A 21940-nucleotide genomic window follows, 5' to 3' on the forward strand; every position below is an offset into this window, starting at 1 on the left:
TGACTATTTTCAAAATTGTCTTAGATTGCTTAATTGGCATTAACCTTCTCTAGAGGGGAAGCACCCCTATATATATACATGGTATAATTGTTTGGATAAGCTACATGAATACAAAAGAGTAATATCCGGCCACTATCTCCTAATATCATGCTCATATCTTCTTTCAGTTATGTTGATTGCATTATGTGGTCCTTGGGCCATTTGTTAGGATCTATGTTTATCACCTGTCCCCCTGCCAACAATGGTTGACATTTATGTCGAAAATCTGAAAAATGGGCTCAGTATTTTGGGACTCTCTTAGAGTTTTAAACTTTGAAAAAGGAATGTATGAGCTATTTGATATGAGGAAAGTAGGTTTTGAGCACGACTCTTTATCCAGGGGGTGATTATACTTTTTGTTAAGGTATGGGCCTTTGTATTTTGAGGAAAAGAAGGAGAATTTTTTGTTTTGGGCCTAAACCCCATTTCACTCAGTTTGAAGGCCCTATGGGCAGGTGCAACCGTCATCTTGATGATGGTTTTGTACTTTGAATTTTAAAGGAGTGACCCTTCATCTGCTATGGCACTTTGGTTCCAGCCACAGTTTGTGGAATTTTCACTTGCTATATAAAGGAGTTCTCACCAGCATTTTGGAGGTTTTATGCTATTTTGCTTCAACTTCTGAAATTACTCGCTCCTGTTTCTGTTTGCTAGTGTGTTTTAGGTAATTTTACTTTGACTTTGAGATTTATCCCATTGTCCTCATGTTCTCATTTTTCTTTTTACTATGAGTTCCAATCGCCAATCCAAGAGTAAGGCTTTAGTCTCTGAATGGTGAGGATGACCGAGCAGTATATGAGGATGACAACTGCATCCTAGGGGTGGGTTATGAGTTTGACTCTGAGGATGAAGCTAGCTTACTCCAAAGGAGGTTTTAAGGAGTTATTGCTTTAGGCAAATCTTCTTTTAGCTTTCCTATTCCTCAACTGCGTGACGAGACTACCCTGAGCAATCTCCCGAGCCTAGGAGGACAAGGGTCATGTCTGTTCAGCCTTCGTAGTAAGCATGCCCACTCTTTCTCGTTAGACTAACCCCACTGCTCATCCTCGCCAAAGGAATGTTATAGTGCGGGATCTGACTTCCATACTATTCGAGCATGATTTGGTCGACATCTGAGCCCATTCTCTTATTCCTGAGAAGTATCGAATCAGGATTTCACCGACTGATATGAGAGCAAATTCTAACCTTGACTGAAAAACCTTGATCATCTACACCGAGGACTGCCAAGCTGGTGTACGCTTCCCCCTTCAACAGATCTTATCCAAGTTTTGCAATGAGTGGGGTGTGACCATTGGCCAAATTGCTCCTAACAATATTCGGATGATTCTGGGGGCCTCTATTATGGTTGTCTAACAAGGTTTCGAACTCAACATCCATCAGCTACATAGTATGTTTAACTTCGTTTGGAGGGGGCTCGAAGACCATCCCCTTCTCACTGCTCGAAAAGACTATAACCTTTTCCCTTTGAAGAGCACTTCTTTGAAGGGGAGATGGAAGGAGAAGTATTTCCTTATTGGTCATCCTCAAGGGTTTGGGATACCTTTTTCATGGAGATTAGATGCTCTTGTATTGAGGCGTCTTCGTATCTTGAGTGATGTCGAGTCTAGGCAAATAAAGTGCCTGAAACACTATGCTCGTAATCCCCTCCTCTCGTTCCCTTATTAGATGCCAACATCCCCTCGGGTCCTAAGACTCGGCCTACAAGAAAAAGAGGGGCTCGGGAGTCTGAGGGTGTGTCAATCTGCTTAGGTTCTTTTTCGTCTATGACTGACCATTCTTTTTTAACTTTTCTTTATTTTTTCTAGATATGGCTCCAAAATTGTCCAAGGATATGAGGATTCGCTTGTAGGTAGATCGGGATAATAGACTGGCCAACAAGTTAGGCTAGGTTCTTGAGGGGAGTGTGAGTGATCCTCGGACCTCTTCAAGGCGTTTTGGGGTGCTTGTCGCAGCACCGCTTGTGCACACTCCGGTTGTTGTGCTGCCTCCTCCTAAGGTTTCTACTATAGTTGTCTCAGATGCTCCTTCAATCCTTCTTGTTAGCTCGAAGACTACCGAGCTTAGAAGGAGAGGAAAGCAGCAACGAGGGGCTGATGACGTGCCCCATTCCCCTATAGTGGAGAAGAGGTTGGACCTATAGAGTGCCATGAGGATGAAGTATGGTAAAGAGGCTTCGGTGAGCGACGCGGATGTTGCTCAGATTTTTGCTGGTTGGTACGTCCTCTCGACTGATCTGTCTCGCTTAGAGAGTTTAGGGGAGGAGTTGTTTCTAGACCAGATTGATAGTGGTCTTCTGATGGTACACCTTTTGTTCATTCTTTTTGTGTTTATTTCTCTTTTCTCTTCTTCTTTTCTTATATGTGATTATTCTTGCCTTTGTGTATTTTAGCTAGTGAGTGCCCACAATGACACTCATCGGTGGATGAGAGAGTCAGAGGAGTTGGTCGCTACCTTGACTGTGGACTTACAGGCCTAGAAGGTTTAGCCTGGGAAGCTAGAGAATTCTATTCAGTCTCAAATAACAAAGCATAGGCGCTTCGTGGGCGAGCTAGAGGAGAAGATCCAAGCTATCTCGCAAGAGAGGGATACGCAACTTGACTCCTCTCTTAAGTTAGGTTCTTAAGTGGAGCAGTTGGCCAAGTAAAGGGAGGAGGATGCTGTGACCATCCGTAAACTTCAGGTGGATTTTACTTGAGCCGAAGATGCTGCTGCTGAGGCCACCCAATCGGTGAATGATATGCTGATGTTGCAATCTGACTTAATCTTGGCTGAGCTCAAATCTCGTTTCCCCTAGCATGACTGGGGTTTCATTAGCCGGATCGATGTGTACTAGCATCTGGGTGAGAAAGAGGAAGTCGCTGTAGGGGAAGGTGTCCAAGGAGAAGTCGTGCAGGATTCGGTTGGAGGGGATCGTGTGGGGCAGGACGTGTCCGTGGCCCTTACTCCTGCTATTTTACTAGTAGTTGAGGACGAGCCCCCTTCTTCTATGCCTGATTTACGGGAACGACCTCCTTTAGTATAGTTTTCTTATATATACAAAGAAAGTTTCCATTCTCCTTATTGTTCTCCTTATTGGTACTTTCTCATTGTTGTATGTGTTTTTTTTTTTTTTTATCGAGTAATGTCTGTCTGTGTTGATATTTTGTTATTTTTGCTACTAAGTGCGGATAACCTAAAAAAGTCACTTAGGCATTTTTACTTTTATTGGCTCACCTAAAACTTTAATTCTTTATTGGTAGTGGCTTAGCCTCGTTTAATATATTTAGGCACTTTTTGCTATTGTAAACCTTCTTAGAGCCTTAATTCTTTGTTGGTAAGGGCTCGGTCCTTTGCTTAGGCATTTTTTTTTAAGAAACTCTTTTTGAGTCCATGATTGATTGATAGGGGCTCGGCCCTTTACTTTACTTATGTACTTAGGCATTATTTGCCTTCACATGCTCTTTTAGAGCTTTGATTCTTTGGTGATAGGGGCTCGACCCTTATTTTCTTAGTTTGACGGATGTTTGAGCCCTAAAAATATTTTTGCTTTTATTGTTATTCATAAAAATCAAGGAAAAAACTTAGCTTTGCAAGATCCTTTGTTGCTCGAACCCCGAGCACCCTAGCTCATCCCAGTACATCCAGTTCTTAGATTTTTTTGACTCTCTGATTATAGTATCTAGCCATTCACTGTACTCGAGGAGCTGCTTTAATTGATGCTTCATTCCTTTTCTCTTTGGCCAAGTCCAATTCGACTCTTAGAAACTCAGAATTATAGTCTTCACTTTAATATTGTATTCTTCTACTTGGCATCCCAATTTCTTCAGGTATGACTGCTTCTATCTCGTATACTAGGGAGAATGGTGTCTCGCCCATGAAGCTTCTAAGGGTGGTACTATAGGACCACAAGATGCTATTCAGTTCTTCAACCCAACTGGTTGCTTCATCTTCTAGTATTTTTCTTGATACCCTGTAAAATAGTTCTATTTGTGACTTCTGTCAAACCATTAGTTTATGGATGAGCAACTGAGGTGAAGTGTAAACCGATGCCCCAGGCAGAGCAAAATTCTTTGAAAGTCGAGTAGTCGAATTGATTATCATTGCCTATGACTAGTTTGCTCGGTATTCCATATCGAAATAGCACCTCATTCTTGAAAGACTTTATAATGCGTGCTGGGGTTATTGTTGCTAGGGCTTCTGCTTCGACCCATTTCAAGAAGTGATCGACAACCACTATTATGAATTTTCTCTACCTTATGGTTACTGGGAAAGGTCCTAGGATATCTATTCCTTATTGAGCAAAGGGCCAAGAGCTTCTGAAGGGTTACATGTTGGCTACTGGTATTCTCGGTACTCTACTGTGTTTTTGGCATGGGATGCACTTCTGTATGTAGTCTCAGATATCTTTATGGTGTGCCAGTAGTACCCTAGCAAGAGTATTTTTCTTAGGGTGGCTTCAGCTCCTTCATGTGCATTACAAAGTCCTTCATGCACTTCCCTGGTGACATATCTTGCCTCCTATATATCTGTACATCTAGCCTAGGGGTGAGTTCTGGATCTCCTGTATTGTATTCCCCTCTCGAGGGAACAGTTTGCTACTTGTCTGCTGATCTTGATCGCCTCATTTTCTTTCAGTAGGTTGCTCGCCTATTTCTAAATGCTTTACTATGGGTGTCATTCAGTTCTGGTCTACCACTATAGGGAACATCTCTTCATCATCGATGCTTGGGTTCGACTGTTTTTCTATTAGGACTCATGTTGGTACTTCTTCGTTATTAGCTATGGCTTTAGCCACTGTATCCGCTGTGTGGTCTTTTGATTTGAGGATTTATTTGATCTCCCATGTAGTCCCCTCCTTCTCTAGTTGGCTTAGTAACTGCTTCGCTAAGGCTTGGTATTTGCTCATAGATGGTTCTTTTGCTGCTAATTTCCCTAATATTTAGTTCACCACTAGTTGTGAATCGGAGAATATGGTGATTTCCTCTGCTTGAACTTCCATTGCTATCTTCACACCTGTGATCAAGGCTTCATACTCGGCCATATTATTTGTGTAACACCCTAGTTTTTCTGTGTCTGAAATCGTAGTTTTACAGGTTTGTGAATAGTACCACCGGTCCGGAGTCAGTATTATTTTACTTCGGAAAAATTACTATATATGTTTTGTATTTTCTTTAATATTTTTGAAGCATGTATGCATGGTTTTTATGGGTAGAAAGTAAGTAATGAATATTTTTGGAGAATTTAGATAATTAGTGAATAGTGAATTATGGTGTTATATTAATTAAGGAAATTTGAGGAATTATTTTATGGAGTAAATTTGAGAATTTTATAGAGAAAAATAATATTTTGAAGCAATTTAATTAGAGAATAGTTTTAGCCATTAGATGAGATTACTATTGACTTAATCTTAGCCACCCAATGTTGGGAAAAGACCAAAATACCCTTTGTTGCTTTACATAAGTCAACCTTCAATAATTGAGTAACAACTTTCTCTTTTCTTCTTCTTCTTCTACTCCTTAGGCGTCACTTCCTCTTCTTCTTTTCCATGTTTTTTCTTCAATTCATACTTACTAAACACATCAAACACACTCTATTAAACCTTGATTAAGTGATTAATTGCTAATTCATAATCTAATTTTATGATTTATATGTTAAGTTAGGACGGTGTCTCCGGCACCGAATGTGGCATTCGTCGTCGGGTCTTTCGGGACTGGGCAATGTGTGTTACAATTTGCGCAAGGAAAGCCCAGTTGAACCACATATTTAAGTCGAATTCTACTTGATCCTTCTAAGAAGATCCTTGCTTCTGCCCCAGCTAATCCACATGCTCCATTTATGTGCATTTTCTAGTGGTGTGAGTGGGTATTCGCTATATTTTGAACCTCTGGCATGGTCATCTCTGCCACAAAATTAGCTAAGGCTTGTGCTTTTAGGGCTGAGCGGGATGCATACTGGATGTCAAACTCTCCCAATCCGATGGGCCACTCGACCATTTTGCTAAAGGTTTCTGCTTAGTGCAATATCTTGTTTAGGGGGAAGTTAGTTCTGACTACTATGGAGTGGGCTAGAAAGTAATGTCGTAGTCTTGTTGAGGCTATGAGCAAGGCGAATACCAACTTGTTTACTCGTGGGTATCTGAGTTCGACTCCCCGCAATACCCTACTGACATATTATATAGGAAATTGTTCTCTTACCTCTTCCCTTGCTAGTACTGAGGCTGCGGTGGTCTCTTTAATGGACAGATACAAGTACAATGTTTTGCCCTCGTGTGGTCTGTTAAGAAGTGGGGGAGAACTAAGGAACTCTTTTAGTTCGTCCAGGGCTGTCTAGCATTCTTCGAACCATTGAAAGTGTTTCATGTCCTTTAATGCCCGGTAAAAAGACATACATCTCCTGGCTGAGCAGGACATGAACCTTCCGAGCGCTGTTATATGCCCATTCAACTGTTGAAATTCGTACATGCTTCTTGGGGGTGTGATGGCTTTAATTGCCGCTATCTTTCTTGGGTTAGCTTCGATTCCTCTTTGGGAAATCATGAATCCCAAGAATTTTCCTGCAGTCACACCAAAAACACATTTATTCGGGTTAAGTTTCATGTTATACTTAGATAATACCTAGAATGTTGTCTCTAGGTCTTTGGCATGTTCTTCTACGTTCTTATTTTTCACTATCATGTCATCCACGTACACTTCCATTATTTTCCCTATTTGTTCTTTAAACATCATGTTAACTAGCCACTGGTATATGACCCCTATATTTTTTAGGGCGAATGGCATCACTGCATAGCAATATATTCCTCGGTCAGTGATGAAGGCGTTTTCTCTTTGCCGAGCTTGTTCATCTTAATTTGGTGATAACCTGCTGCTGCGTCCATAAAAATGTATCTTTTATATACAACCTTTTAGTCTACCAACTAGTTGATGTTCGAAAGTGGATAAGGATCCTTTGGGCATGCTCTATTCAAGTCTGTGAAATCGACATAAAGACAACATTTGTCATTGGGCTTTGAAACTAGGACTATGTTGGCCAGCCAATCGAGGTATAGCGAACTTCTCTGATGAAACCTGCATTAATAAGTTTGTTGATTTTTGCCGCAATTACCTTCTGCCTAATAGGTGCATGGTTCCTTCTCTTTTACTTGACTGGCTTGGTGCTTGGGTCAATGTTGAGCTTGTAATTCACTGTATCAAGGTCGATTCCTTTAATGTTTGATGCGGGTCCATGCAAAGTTTTGCTAATTTTTCTTGGGCACTTCTTCTAAGGAGGCAAGTGTTGCCTTCGGGAGGTTGGCTTCCACCTTCAATGTTTTGTTCTACGTAATAGTGATGTTTGATAGCTCGCCTTCTAGTTTTGGGTTTAACTTGGTCCCATACCTCGATATGTCGAAGGGTTTAGCCAGTTGCAATTCATCTGGAGCTACACCCCTTTGAGGGCTACCATGTACGCCTCTCTGGCTACTTTTTGATTACTTCTGACTACCACAACATCTATTGAGTTAGAATAAAATTTCATAATAAGATACCTTATTGATCAATTCTAGTATGCTCGCTGTCTCCGAGTTCTATGGCAATTTCTATACTCTACACCTTACATTTAGGATTAATTTTGTTACTTCATCTAATTAAGAAATGTGAGATTGTGAAAGTTGTAGTAGAAAGACCAAATAAATAAATTATCATGGCTACCTACCTATTTTTCTTTCTCTGTTTGAAAACTTAGGTTTCTATATCTGTCTGAAATTTTGACAGCTCTTTAGTCTGTCTATGTGGTTTTTATATTAATTTGTTTTAATTTTTGGTTTAGGTTGTATAAGCTGTATGTTATAAAAAAAAAATTTGTTGCATATGTGAAAATAAATGCTACTTATATTTTAAGATCAAAATGTGTTCTAATGAGAGGCATTTTGACATTTCCATGATTGTTTTCTTGCTGACACGATCATTATTGGGGCTAATGTGGTTGGTTTAGCTATTGCTTCTGCTCTTAGCAAGGTATACAAACTTGTGATATCATTGTGCATCATTTCATGCTGTTGTTATAGTGTTGATAATAATAGTTATTTGGATACCATTGCATGTAATCAAGAGAGGCTTGAATGGGCTTGATAGAATTGTTCGTGAACTCCTACAACTTGGTGGTCATTTGAAACTAATTGACTTAGGTATTGAAGATACATATCCCATTCAATAGTATTTAATCTCACTTTTTAAGAATTAACAACTTTTATAGCTTAGAAATGTGTTACAATTTCAGTTTTTTAATCAATTAGTTAGTCAACACAGTAAGTAAAAATTTTGACTTCATACTCCCCCAAACAGTTATATCAATTTGGATATGTTATTTACCAGGATGGTAAAAGCATTAAGTTATCCTACCCATTGCAAAGTTTTGAATCAAACATAGCAAGAAGAAGCTTTCACAATTATAGAATCATCAAAGAATGTGTGACAAGGTTGCAACTCTTCTAAAGTAATCATGTGACTTTGGTTTATTCTGCTTCATGATAATGATTTTGTGGGTCCCGTTTATGAATGGCACAACCCAAGAGGGGGGGTGAATTGGATTTTCTAAAAACAGATATAAATTTTAGAAATTCTAAACAAAATATAGAATTCTAAGTGCAGCGGAAAACACACAGAACTTTGTGAGAATAGAATATGGATTAGAATCACCTCACAATGTTCTAATTACAAAAGATAGAAAGTCTGTGCAAAGTGCAGCTATTGATTAGAACAGCTTCACACTGATTTATACACTATCAGAGCTTCTTTATGAAGGAAAGCTATTGAAATTAGAACTTCCTCATAAAGTTTGAGAAATCATATAAAGCTATGTGAAAGACAGTTATTAAATTCAGAACTTCTTCACAGAGCCTTAATCAAATATCAGAATGACTTTATGATGGAAAGCTATCAAGATTAGAACATCCTCATAAAGTTTAGAAAATTAATTAGAAACCCAATCAGTGAAATATACTGTGAATAGAACAACAGTTAGAACATGGTATATTCACTTTATTAGAATACCAGAGTTCTAATGTTCAGAATAGATAAGACTTATTACCATTTTAGAACATCTGAATTATTAACAATTTTAGCGTTTCTAAAAATTAAACAAAAGTGTTATAAAGACAGTATCAAGCAAACTTCAGGAATAAAAGATCAACACAGAGAATTATAGTGGTTCGGCACTAACTCGCCTACATCCACTCCCCAAGACGCATCTTGAGATCCTCAACTATGTTATCTCTTTTAAAGGGTAAGAGACAAACCAACAGTACAAGGCAATAGATCAACACCTAGATCTACCCTTTTGTCCCACTAGATTTTCCGAAGGTTCTAGTTAAATAGACAGAAAGAAACACCCATATAAGCACAGGAAAAACAGTTTTATCAGATTAGAAGATCGATTAGAGCACAGAACTGTTTTTCAAAAGTAATTGTAAAAATTATTTTCACTTTTAAATATCGAAAACGTTAAGTGTAGAGATGAAAAGAAAATGGGGGTAGAGAGCAAGTTTTGAGAGATAAAGATTTGATCAATGAGAAAATGCTCTTAAAACCAAAAACTCTTACTTCACCAATGTTTAAGACGTGAAAGCTCCTTTATATAGCGAGCTAAGAAGCTGTCGCCTTTGGAAAGAGATTTTATTTTGAAATCAGAATATCTTCTTTCCTTATTTAGAAGATATGAAAATCTTTGTTACCAAAAGTTTATATTATCCTTTTTGGTAAGAGAATAAAACACAATTTTATTTTCCTTTGATCAAAAGATTTTCGGCAGCGATATTTGGGAAATATTTTTGCGGAAGGATGCTCTTACTAAAAACGAAAAAGATTCTCCTTCGTTTTTAAGGTAAGAAAATAAATTTAAGTACTTTAGATCTTTCAAAATATATTTCTGAAAAGTGTATGATTTTATTACCAAAAACATTAGAGAAGAAATCTCTTAAGTTTTAGGAAAATAAATCATTTCGATTTAAAGAATATTTTCGAAAAAATAAAATATTTTTACGATAGAAATTATTTTGAAGAAATCTAATTTTCCGAAAAATATTTTTGAGAGAGAAAAATAATTTTTGTGCTCATATATGGATTTTCTCTCTATCCTACAAAGTATCCTAAATACCTAGCTACTAGGGTCTTCGAATATCTTCACACTCAATGTAGGACTTGCCTTGTACGATTTCTTTCCATACACATTCTGCATAAAAAATATTAGCACAAATAGTATAATTTTAAATTTATTTGTTTTGTATTAATCATCAAAATCTGAGATTAGAAATTGACCCTTGAGCCAACAGATTTTGCAATTAATATTTGGTATAAATTTAACATGGAAGTTATCAAAGTGTTTGCGTATCGTTTCAGCACCTAATTATTTTTTGCTTTCTTTTTTCATTTTTTTTATTTCTTGAACTGTTATCTAGCACTTTTTTTATCTTTTGTACAATATATGATTGGAACAAGGATCAATAACATCTCTTCTTGAAGAAAAGGGAACTGTTTAAGCGGTGCTATACCCAAAAAAAAAAAAAGGTCAATGTTCCATTTTATCCAGGATGGGTTCTCCATTGGAAGGAGTCCAAAAATATCTCTAATGACACTGCAAAAAGAAAAGAAACAAAAGAATATTAAGGAAAACTTTTCTTCTTTGTTTGGAAATGTTTTTTAGGTAAATTCCTTGCAGATTTTATTTATTTAAAAGGAAAATTACTTTAAATTTGGATGATTGCTGGTGCCCTTACACAATAATAATCTAGAAGATGTTAATCATGCTCTTCTTCTTGGTTCCTAAGCTAGACTTTAGTGTTAGATTTATTGGGTGTTTCTACAGCTTCCTCTGTGACTTAGTGAGTTTGGGTTAGCAATTGGAGAGCATGATTAAATTATAAGGGTTGTAAGTTGTCGTGGATTTCCTTGTTTTTTGTGACTATTTAAGCCACTTTGGTAAGGAGAAACTGTTAGGACTTGAAACAAAAGTACCTTCGTTGAAAGAAAGTAAAGTTTAAAATAGAGTTTGAAAGGGGAATGGAAGTTGATATATTTATTTCACTAAAAACTAAGATTTTTATACACAGGAAAAATAACAAACTTATATATTTTATTACCACTACTTATCAGGTAAAACTAAGTAAGAAAATAAGCCTAAAAACTAGGAGAATAAAATATATGTTAATTGTCTATTTCTACTGAAAATAAAAAAGAGCTGGAGACTAAAATGCCAACACTTCAACACTCCTCTTTGGCATTTTGGTGACAAACACCTATCTTTGTCTCAGAGCTTCAAATCTTTCTTTTGGTAATGACTTTGTAAAATATTAGCTAGTTGATCTTCTGATGAATGAGTAATACTTCATTAGTTTGTTGAACTTCTCTAATAAAGTGAAACTTAATCTTGATATGCTTTGTTCAACTGTGAAAATTGGATTTTTTGAGATTGAAACTACTGAAATGTTGTCATTTATGATCCTGGTAACTTCTCTTGTTCATCCCCAAGTCCTTCATCATCTTCCTTAAACAAATAGCTTGGTTTACAGCAAAGGCGACAGTAATATACTTTGCTTCTGTTGTTGATTAAGCTATAGTTTTCTATTCCCTTGAGTTTTAGCTAAAAAAACTTAGCGCAAAGAGAATAAATATCCATAAGTGCTTCTAGAATTGTCAATTCAGCCACCCTAGTCACTATCAGAATAACCAACCAGCTTTATAATCTCTTTTATAGATGTGGGGATGAAAAATTCTAAGTGTGCTAGTTCCTTTGATATACCTTAACACTTTTTTAGCAGCTGTAAAGTGTGTTTCTCTAAGAGAATGCATGAACCTAGAGAATAAACTTACAGTAAATAGAATGTCAATCTCGATTGCAATGAGGTATAGAAGGCTGCCAATTAAGCTTCTATATAAACCATCATCCACCTTTTGAGAATTCTCATCCTTACCAAGCTTCAAACTAGTGGAAACTGGAGTATTCACAAGTTTGCAATCTTGCATTTTGAACTTGTTTAGAATGTCAAAGATGTATTTCTATTGGCATATAAAAATGTCATCACTAGATTGCATCACTTTGATAACAATGAAGCACTTCATGACTCCAAGATCAATCATTTCAAAGATTTTCTCCATTTCAGCCTTGAAATTTTGAATTATTTCAATTTTGCTTCCTGTGAGACAATGCATGGTAGAAAGTTTGAACTTGTAACCACTTGGGTAAATTATGGTGTGGACACTTCCTCAATATGTCTTTCTATCTCTCCCAAGCTTCATACAAACTCTCTTGATCATGGTGAGCAAATGTCATTATCTCATTTTGAAGCTTTGTGGTATTGGACGATGGAAAGATTTTCACCAAAAATTTTTAGGCTAGTTCTTCCCAAGTAGTAAAAATTCCAGCAAGGCATTATCGTAACCAAGAACGAGCTTTGTCCTTTAGAGTGAAAGGAAATGATGTCAACCTTATGGCATCTTCGGAAACTCCGTTTTGCTTGAGTGTATAAAAATTCTCTAGGAAATTTGTAATGTGGGCATTAGGATCTCCACTAGACAAACCTCCATACTGAAATGAGATGGAGAGCAGCTGAATAATTGGAGACTTAATCTCAAAATTGTTAGCCTCCACCCTAGGTCTGGTGATACTTGAAATAGCCCCATTAAGAGAAGGGGTTGTGTAATATCGTAAGGTGTGAACAACATGTTGAACCACTTGGTTGAACTGATTTTGCAGATATGGTTGGTCTTCCAATATTGGATTCTCCAAGTGTGCCATAATTAATTGCCTTCTTGTTCTTGTTCTCTACCTCTCCTTGTATCATTATTTCTTTAGCAAGTTTGTTCAATTTTTGGATAAAACACTAGAGGTTCAACGCTACGAGATTTTCTTTGTATAAATCACCTAAAACTCTTGTAAAAGAAAATTAAAGCAAAAGAAAAACAAATGTTTAAATTAATAATAGGGTAACTAGTATTAATATTAGTAACGCCAATCCCCAGCAACAACGCCAAAAACTTGACAGATAAATTCACAAGTGTATGAAATCACAACAAATAATAAAAAATGAGTAGAGTATCATCCCACAAAAATTATATACCAAGTACCAAAATTGTGTTTATCTTCTATTATTTAAACTACAATAAGGAGAATATATTTGAAAATAAAGGAATAAAATAGAGCAATGAGAAAGCAACCGAGCAAGTAATTGTTGAAAATAATTGTTGAAAAAAAAAAACAAGGTTTAAAAGTTACTATGGATTTTGACTTTACTTAATTCTATTCAATTTATCTTATTAGTTTGATAATCAATTTTAATTATTCAAGAAGGAGAAATAACTCTAAAATCGATAATAACACTCTCGATGTTTTATTAGCTATTTTAACCCAATTCAATTACCTATCTCTCAATGGTGCAACTAAACATAGATTGAATCATTAAGTTCTATGATTATTTAGGAATCCAAAAATTAAGGTTTTTAATTTTATGAAAACCTCCTACAAGTCAAACCATCTAGCTTTCGCATCAAGTTGTTATTCCTATGAAATTTATTACTCTATTCATGTCAAAAACCCTTCTCTCGACAGTGATTAATGAAATAAATCAATTTATGGGAGAAACTCAACCTGGAAGCATTAAGATCACTAATAAATTTTTCTTGAACAAAGAAAACAAAATCTAATATTAATAAATTAAAATTCAATTTAAACTATATCAAATCTCTAGTAAAAAGATTTAGTTCAACATAGTAAATAAATTAAACTCAATTAAACATGTAAATAATCCCATAATGAAAATAAACAAGAAAAGAATTTAAAAATAAAAACTAGTCAACAATTGGCTTGAGCAGCGTTCTTGAATCTTAACACTTGAATACTTGAAATCTTAAAGAGAGAAAACTATGTAGAGTAAAGAATAATAGAATGGAAGATGATAATTAAACTAGCTAGTCTCTGAGACTGCACGTGGGTTGGGTTTATTGATTTGAAGTACCTGACCTATATGTGCGGGAATGATTTTTTTAACCCAACCCAATCCATTAAATATGTGAATCCACGGGTTATAAATGGGTTGGGTTGGGCATGGGTTCAACGTAAACCAATGGGTCAAATAAATGATAATAATAAAAATATTTTTAAATAAAATACAACTCTTTAAGAGGATTACTCAAAAAATTAAATATACTTAAAAACTTAATTATACGACAATTTTCACAAACTACAAATATATTCCAATGACAATATTAAAATTAAATTTCTTAATATGATCATCATTATCATCATCATAATCAACAATGAAAAATTAAATTTCTTAATAAAAAAGACAAATAGTAAAATTAAAAATATTTAGTAACATAATTATATAATATGTTTTAAAATACAATATACCCTAATAACAACGGTAATATCTAATAAATATGTAAATAATTTATTATTTATATTCAAAATTGCAAATCAAATCGAATTAACTAAATAATGCATAATTTATTCATGGGTTGGGTCGGGTTTATGGATTTATCTAGTGAACTCGTGACCCAACTCAACCCGTGAATTATAAAGATGACCTGCCCAACCTAACCCATTATATCTTTAGATCTGCTGGGTTGGGTCAAGTTGGATTGGGTTAGGTCATAGCGGGTCAAGTGTAGCCCTACTAGTCTCTCTTTTTATATAGACTTTCTAGAGTGATAAATGTTATTTTTATAATATTTTTAATATAGTTTTTATTAGGAATTTTCAATATTGTTATTACTTTGATTAGTTTTTATTTAGTTTTATTTACATTTTAATTGAAAACTTCCTTGAATTACATTTCATTTGATCTTGGAGAATTTTGCAGCATTTCTATAGAAAACCAACCAAAAATACAGAAAAGTGTGTTCCTAGGTTCAGAATCTGGCACACCAGGGGCGTGTCATCTAGCACCCGCGTGCTGTGTTGAATTGAACAGAGACTCAGAAGCTGGCACGCCCAAGCCATGCCAAAGAGCACGCATGTGCTACAAGAGGCTGTTGATCCTTGAGCATGCTCACTCTAGCACGGCCCATACTGCAACTACCTTGAAGTCCCCAGACCCTAGCAAGCCCAAGTCGTGCCAGAGAGCATGCCCGTGCCCCAAGTAACTGTCGATCCTTACGCGTGCTCATCTAAGCATGGCCCGTGCTGCAACCACCTCAGGGACTCAAAGCCTAGCACGCCCAAACCGTGCCAGACAGCATGCCCATGCTGAAGACCAGATTTTATCTTAGGCCAAGAACGTCCATGAAATGCTTTTCTGACGTGCCAATCAAGTAAATCCTATTTAGACGCTGAAAGAGTCATAATCGGGAAGAAATACAAAGCCCAAACAGTTTTCTACCTCAAGGAGATTTCTTACTCAATAGGAGATCCACTTTCCTAAAGGAACACGAAGATATTTTCAGAAAGTTTATATAAAGAGAGAGACTAGCCATGATTGTGGGTGATTTTCCATATTCCATCTTTTGTTCTATTAATTCCTACATAATTTTCTCTCTTCAAGACTTCAAGTATTGAAAATTGGTGTCAAGATTCAAGGGAGCCGGTCAAGCTTATCTTTGACTTGTTTTTATTTCTAAACTCTCTTTTTGTTTATTATTCTTTATGGGATTATTTCATAAATTTAATTTAGTTTTATTTAATCATTATGTCGAACTAAACTCTCATACTAGGGATTTGATGTAGCTTAATTTCAACTCCAATTTATAATATTGGATTTGCTTTTCTTTGTTCAAAATATAATTTATTGTTGAACTTAATGCTTACAAACAAAGTTTTTCCCCTGAATTAATTTATTTCATTAATCACTATCGGGAGAAGGGTTTTTGATATGAAAAGGGTAATAAATTACATGAGAATAATAACTTGATGTGAAAGGTATATGGTTTGACTCATTGAGGATTTTCATAAGTTAACAACCTTAGGTTATGAACTCATAAATAAACCATAAAACTTAATAATTTAATTCATGTTTGATTGCGCTATTGGAAGATAGGTAATTAGACCGGGTTAAAATAGTTAATAATACATTATGAGAGCTTATTAGTGATTTTAGGGTTGTTTTCCCTACTTGAACTGATTATCAAACTAATAAAATAAATTGGATAGAATTAAGTGAAATCAAAATCCCTAGTAGCTTTTAATCCTTAGTTTGTTTACATCGAATTGTCTTGCTTGATTTCTTTTTATTCTCTTTTACTTATTTAGATTTTCTTTAAAATAATTCTCCTTATTGTCATCAAAATAATAGTAAGTTAACACAGTTTTGGTACTTAGTATACAATCCTTGTGGGATGATACTTTACTCATTCTTTATTACTTGTCCCGATTTCATGCACTTGCGAAAAAATCTGTCATAGTGTATCTTCGGATTTGTTTTAGGAAAATGGATCTCTATTGAGAAAGAAATTTTTTAGAGATAGAAAACTGATTAGGATTTGTATTTTTTTCCCAATTATGACTCTCTTAGCATCGGAATAACACTCCAGCTTTAATAAAGCATGTCCCACAATATCTTCATGCATATTCATGCAGGCATCATAGGCTTAATTTGTAATCTCGGCCCAAGTTGAACTCTGCAGAGTAGCATGGGGATGCTGGGTAGTACGGCCTGGGCATACTTCTTGCTGAATGTTGTGGCCAAATTTTTGCTTTTAATCCTCTTTTGCACTTTTGGTTGCTTTCCTAAAAAAATCCTATATAATTCTGCAAGATCAAGTGAAATATGATTTAAGAAAACTTTATTGAAAAATATAAATAATTCTAACTAAAATAAAATAAAAGAAATAAAAATTAAAAGAAATTATAGAGAAAACTTACTAAAAATAACTATAATAATAAAACCTACCATTCTTTTTTCTATTTTATCAATACTCTTAAATATTTAGTAATGTAAACTATTCATTATATATATATATATATATATTAAATCACTTGTACTTACAATATGTAAAAATCAATAAATATAAATAACATGCAAAAATTAATAAATACAAATAACGTGCAACCGACGTTCCAAAAAACTAGTATATATAAGTAAATGGGCAAAATAATATTATGAATTATAGAACATGATAGCCTCCTCATAACTCTTCAAATTAATGAACTCAAATAGATTTTTTATGCACGTTTAAGAAAACTAGTATATATAAGTGAATGGACAAAATAATATTAACAGGATAGCCTCTCCTGGTAGCTGTACAAATTGATGAACTCAAATAGATTTTTGATGAAGAAAGTTCTATTAATTTTGTCTGCAATTTTATTTTCTTTCTTATGTTTCTCTTTTGATCCTTGTATTTTTGTCTGTCTTCTTCCATCAAACAATCTAATTTTTCTCACTAGAGACTGACACTAATATGATCAAATATATTTCTATATAAAAAGTACATTTAATTATATTAAATGTATCACAAACATAATGCATCAAGTTGGTCAATTTCTTCTTCAAATCATGTGTTTCTTTGTTGCTTGTGTAATATACTGCAATGAATAATAAATTAAAAAAAAGGATAAAATGCAAAAGAATTGAGAGAGAAAGAGAGAAGAAAAGTAAAAGAAAGGGAAGATTACTAAAACACTCAATTGGACCTATGAGCCTTCCTCATGAGTGCACCTCAAGTTTAAATTCCAGCACATTTTTTTATAAAGTATTGAATTTTATAACCTATGAACGTTTTTCTTATTGTCTGCTCAAATCATTTGGATGTAATAAACCAAATTTAATAAATATAAAGAAATGAATACTGTAGAAGGAAGAAAAAGAAAATTTTGTTGAAATCTGTCAAAGCAATTAACCTTTTGTTTAGGCAAAGTTTGATTTAATTATGCAAATTACAGTTTTTTCAGAGTGATAGTATTATCATTAGACACGCCAACGACTATAGGTTGCAAAAAGTAATCTATCTTACACTCAAATTGACACTAGCAATTTTTTATCTTTTAGCTGGTGGGACCAAAACTCATATATATTAAGCTATGTGTATTTGAATTTAAGAGTTGAAGTCCGATTAATCCAATTTTTTGTATAGTTTTCAACAAATTATTTATTTATTTATTCTTTTAACTAAATTGAGAATATTTCAAGAAATGTAGGTATTATCCTCCTAAAAGGTGAGATGGGATAACAGAAATTCATTCTCTTTTAACCAGATGTCTCAAGTTCGAGCTCTGAGTATAAAATCATTTTAAGCACTCGGGAGAAAGGGCTTTGCCCTTTTTATAAGATTGCCCAGTGTGAATCTGGATTAATCGAACTAGTAAGCTTCAAACACGAATTGCTAAAAAAAAAAAAAATGTAGATATTAGAATACAAATTTCAAATATCGTGCACAACGACAGATATTCAATGCTAAATTATTACTTCAGTAACTAGATTGTAAAAGATAATATTATTAATATTGCATATACCTTCACCAATTATGAAAATCATTATTTATTAGTCTTTTTATTTATTTATTTAGTTGTGAGTATCTCCTTATCTTTTTTTGGGTATAAGACTAAGGCTCTATTGGGCAACTTTAGCTGTTCCAGTAACTGTTTGGTAAAAATATTTGTTTGATTAGCTGTTTAATGTAAACGATAAAAAGGTATGAATTTATTGCAGCAGAAAATAAGATAAAGACAAGTGATGAGTAAATGCGTCATAAAAAAAATTATAAAGTTAAATCTTATGAAGGATAACATTTCATGAAATATCCCCTAAATGCTACATAGATGTTATATTATCGAAAGCCATAAAAAATTAATATAGTGTTTTAACCTAGTCAAAAGACTAAACACTCCTCCAAACCCCGTAGCTTAACAGGGCTAATAATGTCGTAATTTATTAGCTTTTTACTTGTTTTTTCTTTAAGGAAAAATTTTTACTTGCTAATTTGTGCATAGTTTACTCGCTTTTTACCGGTTTGCTCTTATCTAATAATATTAAAAAATTTATTTAATGATAAAAAAAAAATACAAATTTTAAGCTATTTTGCAATTAGTATTTTCATTTTTATTTTTTAAATGTGTTATTGTTCTAAATTAACACTTGAAAACTGTTAGTATATATTTCTATCCAACGGGAACCATCACTTGCAACCTGTTTTGCCCTTTTTTTTCCTATAAAATAATAACAAATAAATTAAAAAAATGTGAACTACGTACTTTAAATAAAAGCAATTTTTTTCCCCTTGCAATTTTCTTCACTAACAACCTTTTACGGTGAAGTGTACATGTCATGCATGCATAAACTAATCTGATGTAAATATTTAAATATTCAAATATTTAAAGAGAGAAAAGCTTTTGAGTTAAGGAGTGTAATTGCATATATATACAAGAATTGAAAATATCAGTTCTATGACCAATTGCAATGGGTCATAGATGCTGCACTAAACAGAAAGTGAAGAGAGGGCTATGGTCCCCTGAGGAAGATGAGAAGCTTATCAAATATATCACCACCTATGGCCATGGAAGTTGGAGTTCTGTCCCAAAACTTGCAGGTAAATCTTAATATATTTGCTAATTTATGTGCTTTTTTTGTAATATTATTGATTGGTATTGGAAATTATACAGGCTTGCAGAGGTGTGGTAAGAGTTGCAGATTGAGATGGATAAACTATTTGAGGCCAGATCTCAAAAGGGGTTCTTTCTCTGCTAATGAAGAGCAAATTATAATTGATGTTCATAGAATATTAGGCAACAGGTGATTATGAATCTTTCAATTTTCAACACAAAAATGTTAATTTATATATATTTGGATATAAAATTTATGATTCACTTTTTTTTTTTTTTTTTCTAATCCACTTTTTATATCTATTTCCTTACTTTCTAAATTTTATATGCACATTGCCAGATGGGCACAAATAGCAAAACATCTACCTGGAAGGACAGACAACGAAGTAAAGAATTTTTGGAACTCATGCATAAAGAAAAAGCTCATTTCACAAGGTTTAGACCCAAAGACTCATAACCTAATCCCTTCTCATCAGAGAGCCAATAACAAGGTTGTGTCCAACTTGCCACAATCTCATCAACAACCTTTTCCAATTATCTCAGTCAATTCATCACAGATGGAGATAAAAAAACCTATTCGAACACTACCAGCTGATGCCAGAAATATTGAAACCTCAGTGGCACCCATATTGGCCTCTGTTGATCAAAACCCCAACATTCTCTGGACTGTAAACGACTCTATTATTTCTTCTTCATCACCTTCTTCTCTAGTAGTGAACCCATCTGGGTTTGGTGTGTTAGATGAAAATTTCTATTTGGGTACGAATAACACCATTAATATTGTTGAGCCCTTTGAACCCCCAAGATTGGAAGTTTTGCAAGAACAAGAACAAGAAAACCTAGTAAAAGAGAAGCTAGATGAAAGCAAAGGTATCAATGATATAGATGCTTCATTTGACAGCTCTGGGTTTGGTCTTGATTTTGTGGAATCCACATTGTTTTCTAGTTCAATGTGTCGTGAACTCAGTTCTATGGATGATCTTGCATGGAACTTTTAGACCCACACATAGTGCTCTCACTACTTGGTGGATTTTGCTTAAGTCGATTGTGCATTACACATATTTCAAGGAAAATGTATGTTTAATTATTTCTAATTGACAATTCATTTCAATGTACGTTATTTCTGCTTCATCTTTAATTATATGATGACCCAATATCGTATGAGTTCTCTTGGAAGGCCTAATGGATTTTAATTTATACCAAACTTTTTATTTTCTTTGACAATTATTTTACCCGAATTTGATAAGTTAATGCAACTTTACAATATGATCAAATTGGAAAAGAATAGAACTCTCTCCTATTTCGCGGTAACTAAATTATAAAAAAACAATTGCAAAGATTCAATTTAAATCATTTAACCGGTGGGATAAGACTTATTTAAATGGAGTGTATCGGATGCTCTCATACACCAAATTAATTAAAATTTTTTTTTTCAACGTGTAGTTAGAAATATCTCATTTTAATTAAAACATCATTTGTAATTGGTTAACATTGGTTCATACTCCATACCCTAGGTGTGGATAAATTTTTCTCATAACTAGGGAAAAACTTACTTGGATCAGGTCTATATCCTCACTTATAGACCAAACTAATGAAATTAAGAATTCTTATCGAAACGATATTATTTTTGACCATACACTCAGAAAAAAAAAGTCCGAACACTTTTTAAAGAATACTTAATTTCATTTATTTGGTCTATAAGTGGAGTTATGAACTCGGTCTATACATATAATTTCCTATATAACTAGCATAAAATTGTCTTAACAAAATGGTCAACTATGATTTGAGCATAATCATATCAACCATCTCAAGAAATGTAAAGACTTGTGTAATCATTAATCAGTATCTTATTCCATAAGATTTAGTTAATCCAACATACTCAAGTTCCTAATAAACATTTCAAATGAATATATCTATAGACAGTGGGGAATACCCGACCCTCAAGTTTTGAACAACATACATTACAAGTTATATGTATACGTTTATGTAACCACTAATCACTCTATAATAACGTTTTTGCAGTACGTAAACTAGGAATTTACCGTAAAAACCATAATCCTATGAGCCATATATACTTTCATGTTATTCATAATTAAGGTCTCATATAAATACTCTTGTGGGCTGAGACTTCCATATTTTTTTTTATCAGAAAATTAATTTATTTTATTAATATAAATTGAGAAAAACTTAACATTTTTAGACAACTAACGCGAGCTATCAGACTTCCATATATACTCAAACTTAACACGAAGATATTAAGTAAAAAACCTGAAGACCAGAACAAATCAAAATAGAACAAATAAGAAATAGTCCTTTTCTTGAGTTAGGAAAAGAGAGTACATAAACAAAAAGAACTGTAAACCAAAACTAAATCTAATCTAAGAGAACTACCATACTAGGTTGATAAATTTGTAAACAATAA

At 34.1% G+C, this 21940-nt stretch overlaps 1 protein-coding gene and 1 non-coding gene across 2 annotated transcripts; both read left to right on the forward strand.

Moving 5' to 3' along the window:
- The first annotated feature begins 12229 nt into the window (after window positions 1–12229).
- Window positions 12230–12336, forward strand: LOC149493323 (small nucleolar RNA R71). The gene has a single exon (XR_016318630.1). It is a non-coding gene; the product is annotated as a small nucleolar RNA R71 (small nucleolar RNA).
- A 7039-nt stretch (window positions 12337–19375) lies between these two features.
- Window positions 19376–20665, forward strand: MYB67 (myb domain protein 67). The gene is made up of 3 exons (XM_089715482.1): window positions 19376–19505; window positions 19579–19708; window positions 19859–20665. The coding sequence occupies exons 1-3, from the start codon at window positions 19376–19378 to the stop codon at window positions 20514–20516; spliced, it is 918 nt and encodes a 305-aa protein (XP_089571608.1). The 3' UTR covers window positions 20517–20665.
- Window positions 20666–21940: the final 1275 nt, after the last annotated feature.

This window comes from Jatropha curcas, chromosome 10, assembly GCF_041381405.1.
Source record: "Jatropha curcas cultivar XTBG-Jc1 chromosome 10, XTBG_Jcur_1.0, whole genome shotgun sequence".
Classification (NCBI taxonomy): Eukaryota; Viridiplantae; Streptophyta; class Magnoliopsida; order Malpighiales; family Euphorbiaceae; genus Jatropha; species Jatropha curcas.

Coding starts and splice junctions, on each gene's coding strand:
- MYB67 (XM_089715482.1), top strand. CDS start 19,376: ATGGGTCATAGATGCTGCACTAAACAGAAAGTGAAGAGAGGGCTATGG. Junction 19,506..19,578: donor TTCTGTCCCAAAACTTGCAG/GTAAATCTTAAT, acceptor GAAATTATACAG/GCTTGCAGAGGTGTGGTAAG. Junction 19,709..19,858: donor CATAGAATATTAGGCAACAG/GTGATTATGAAT, acceptor GCACATTGCCAG/ATGGGCACAAATAGCAAAAC.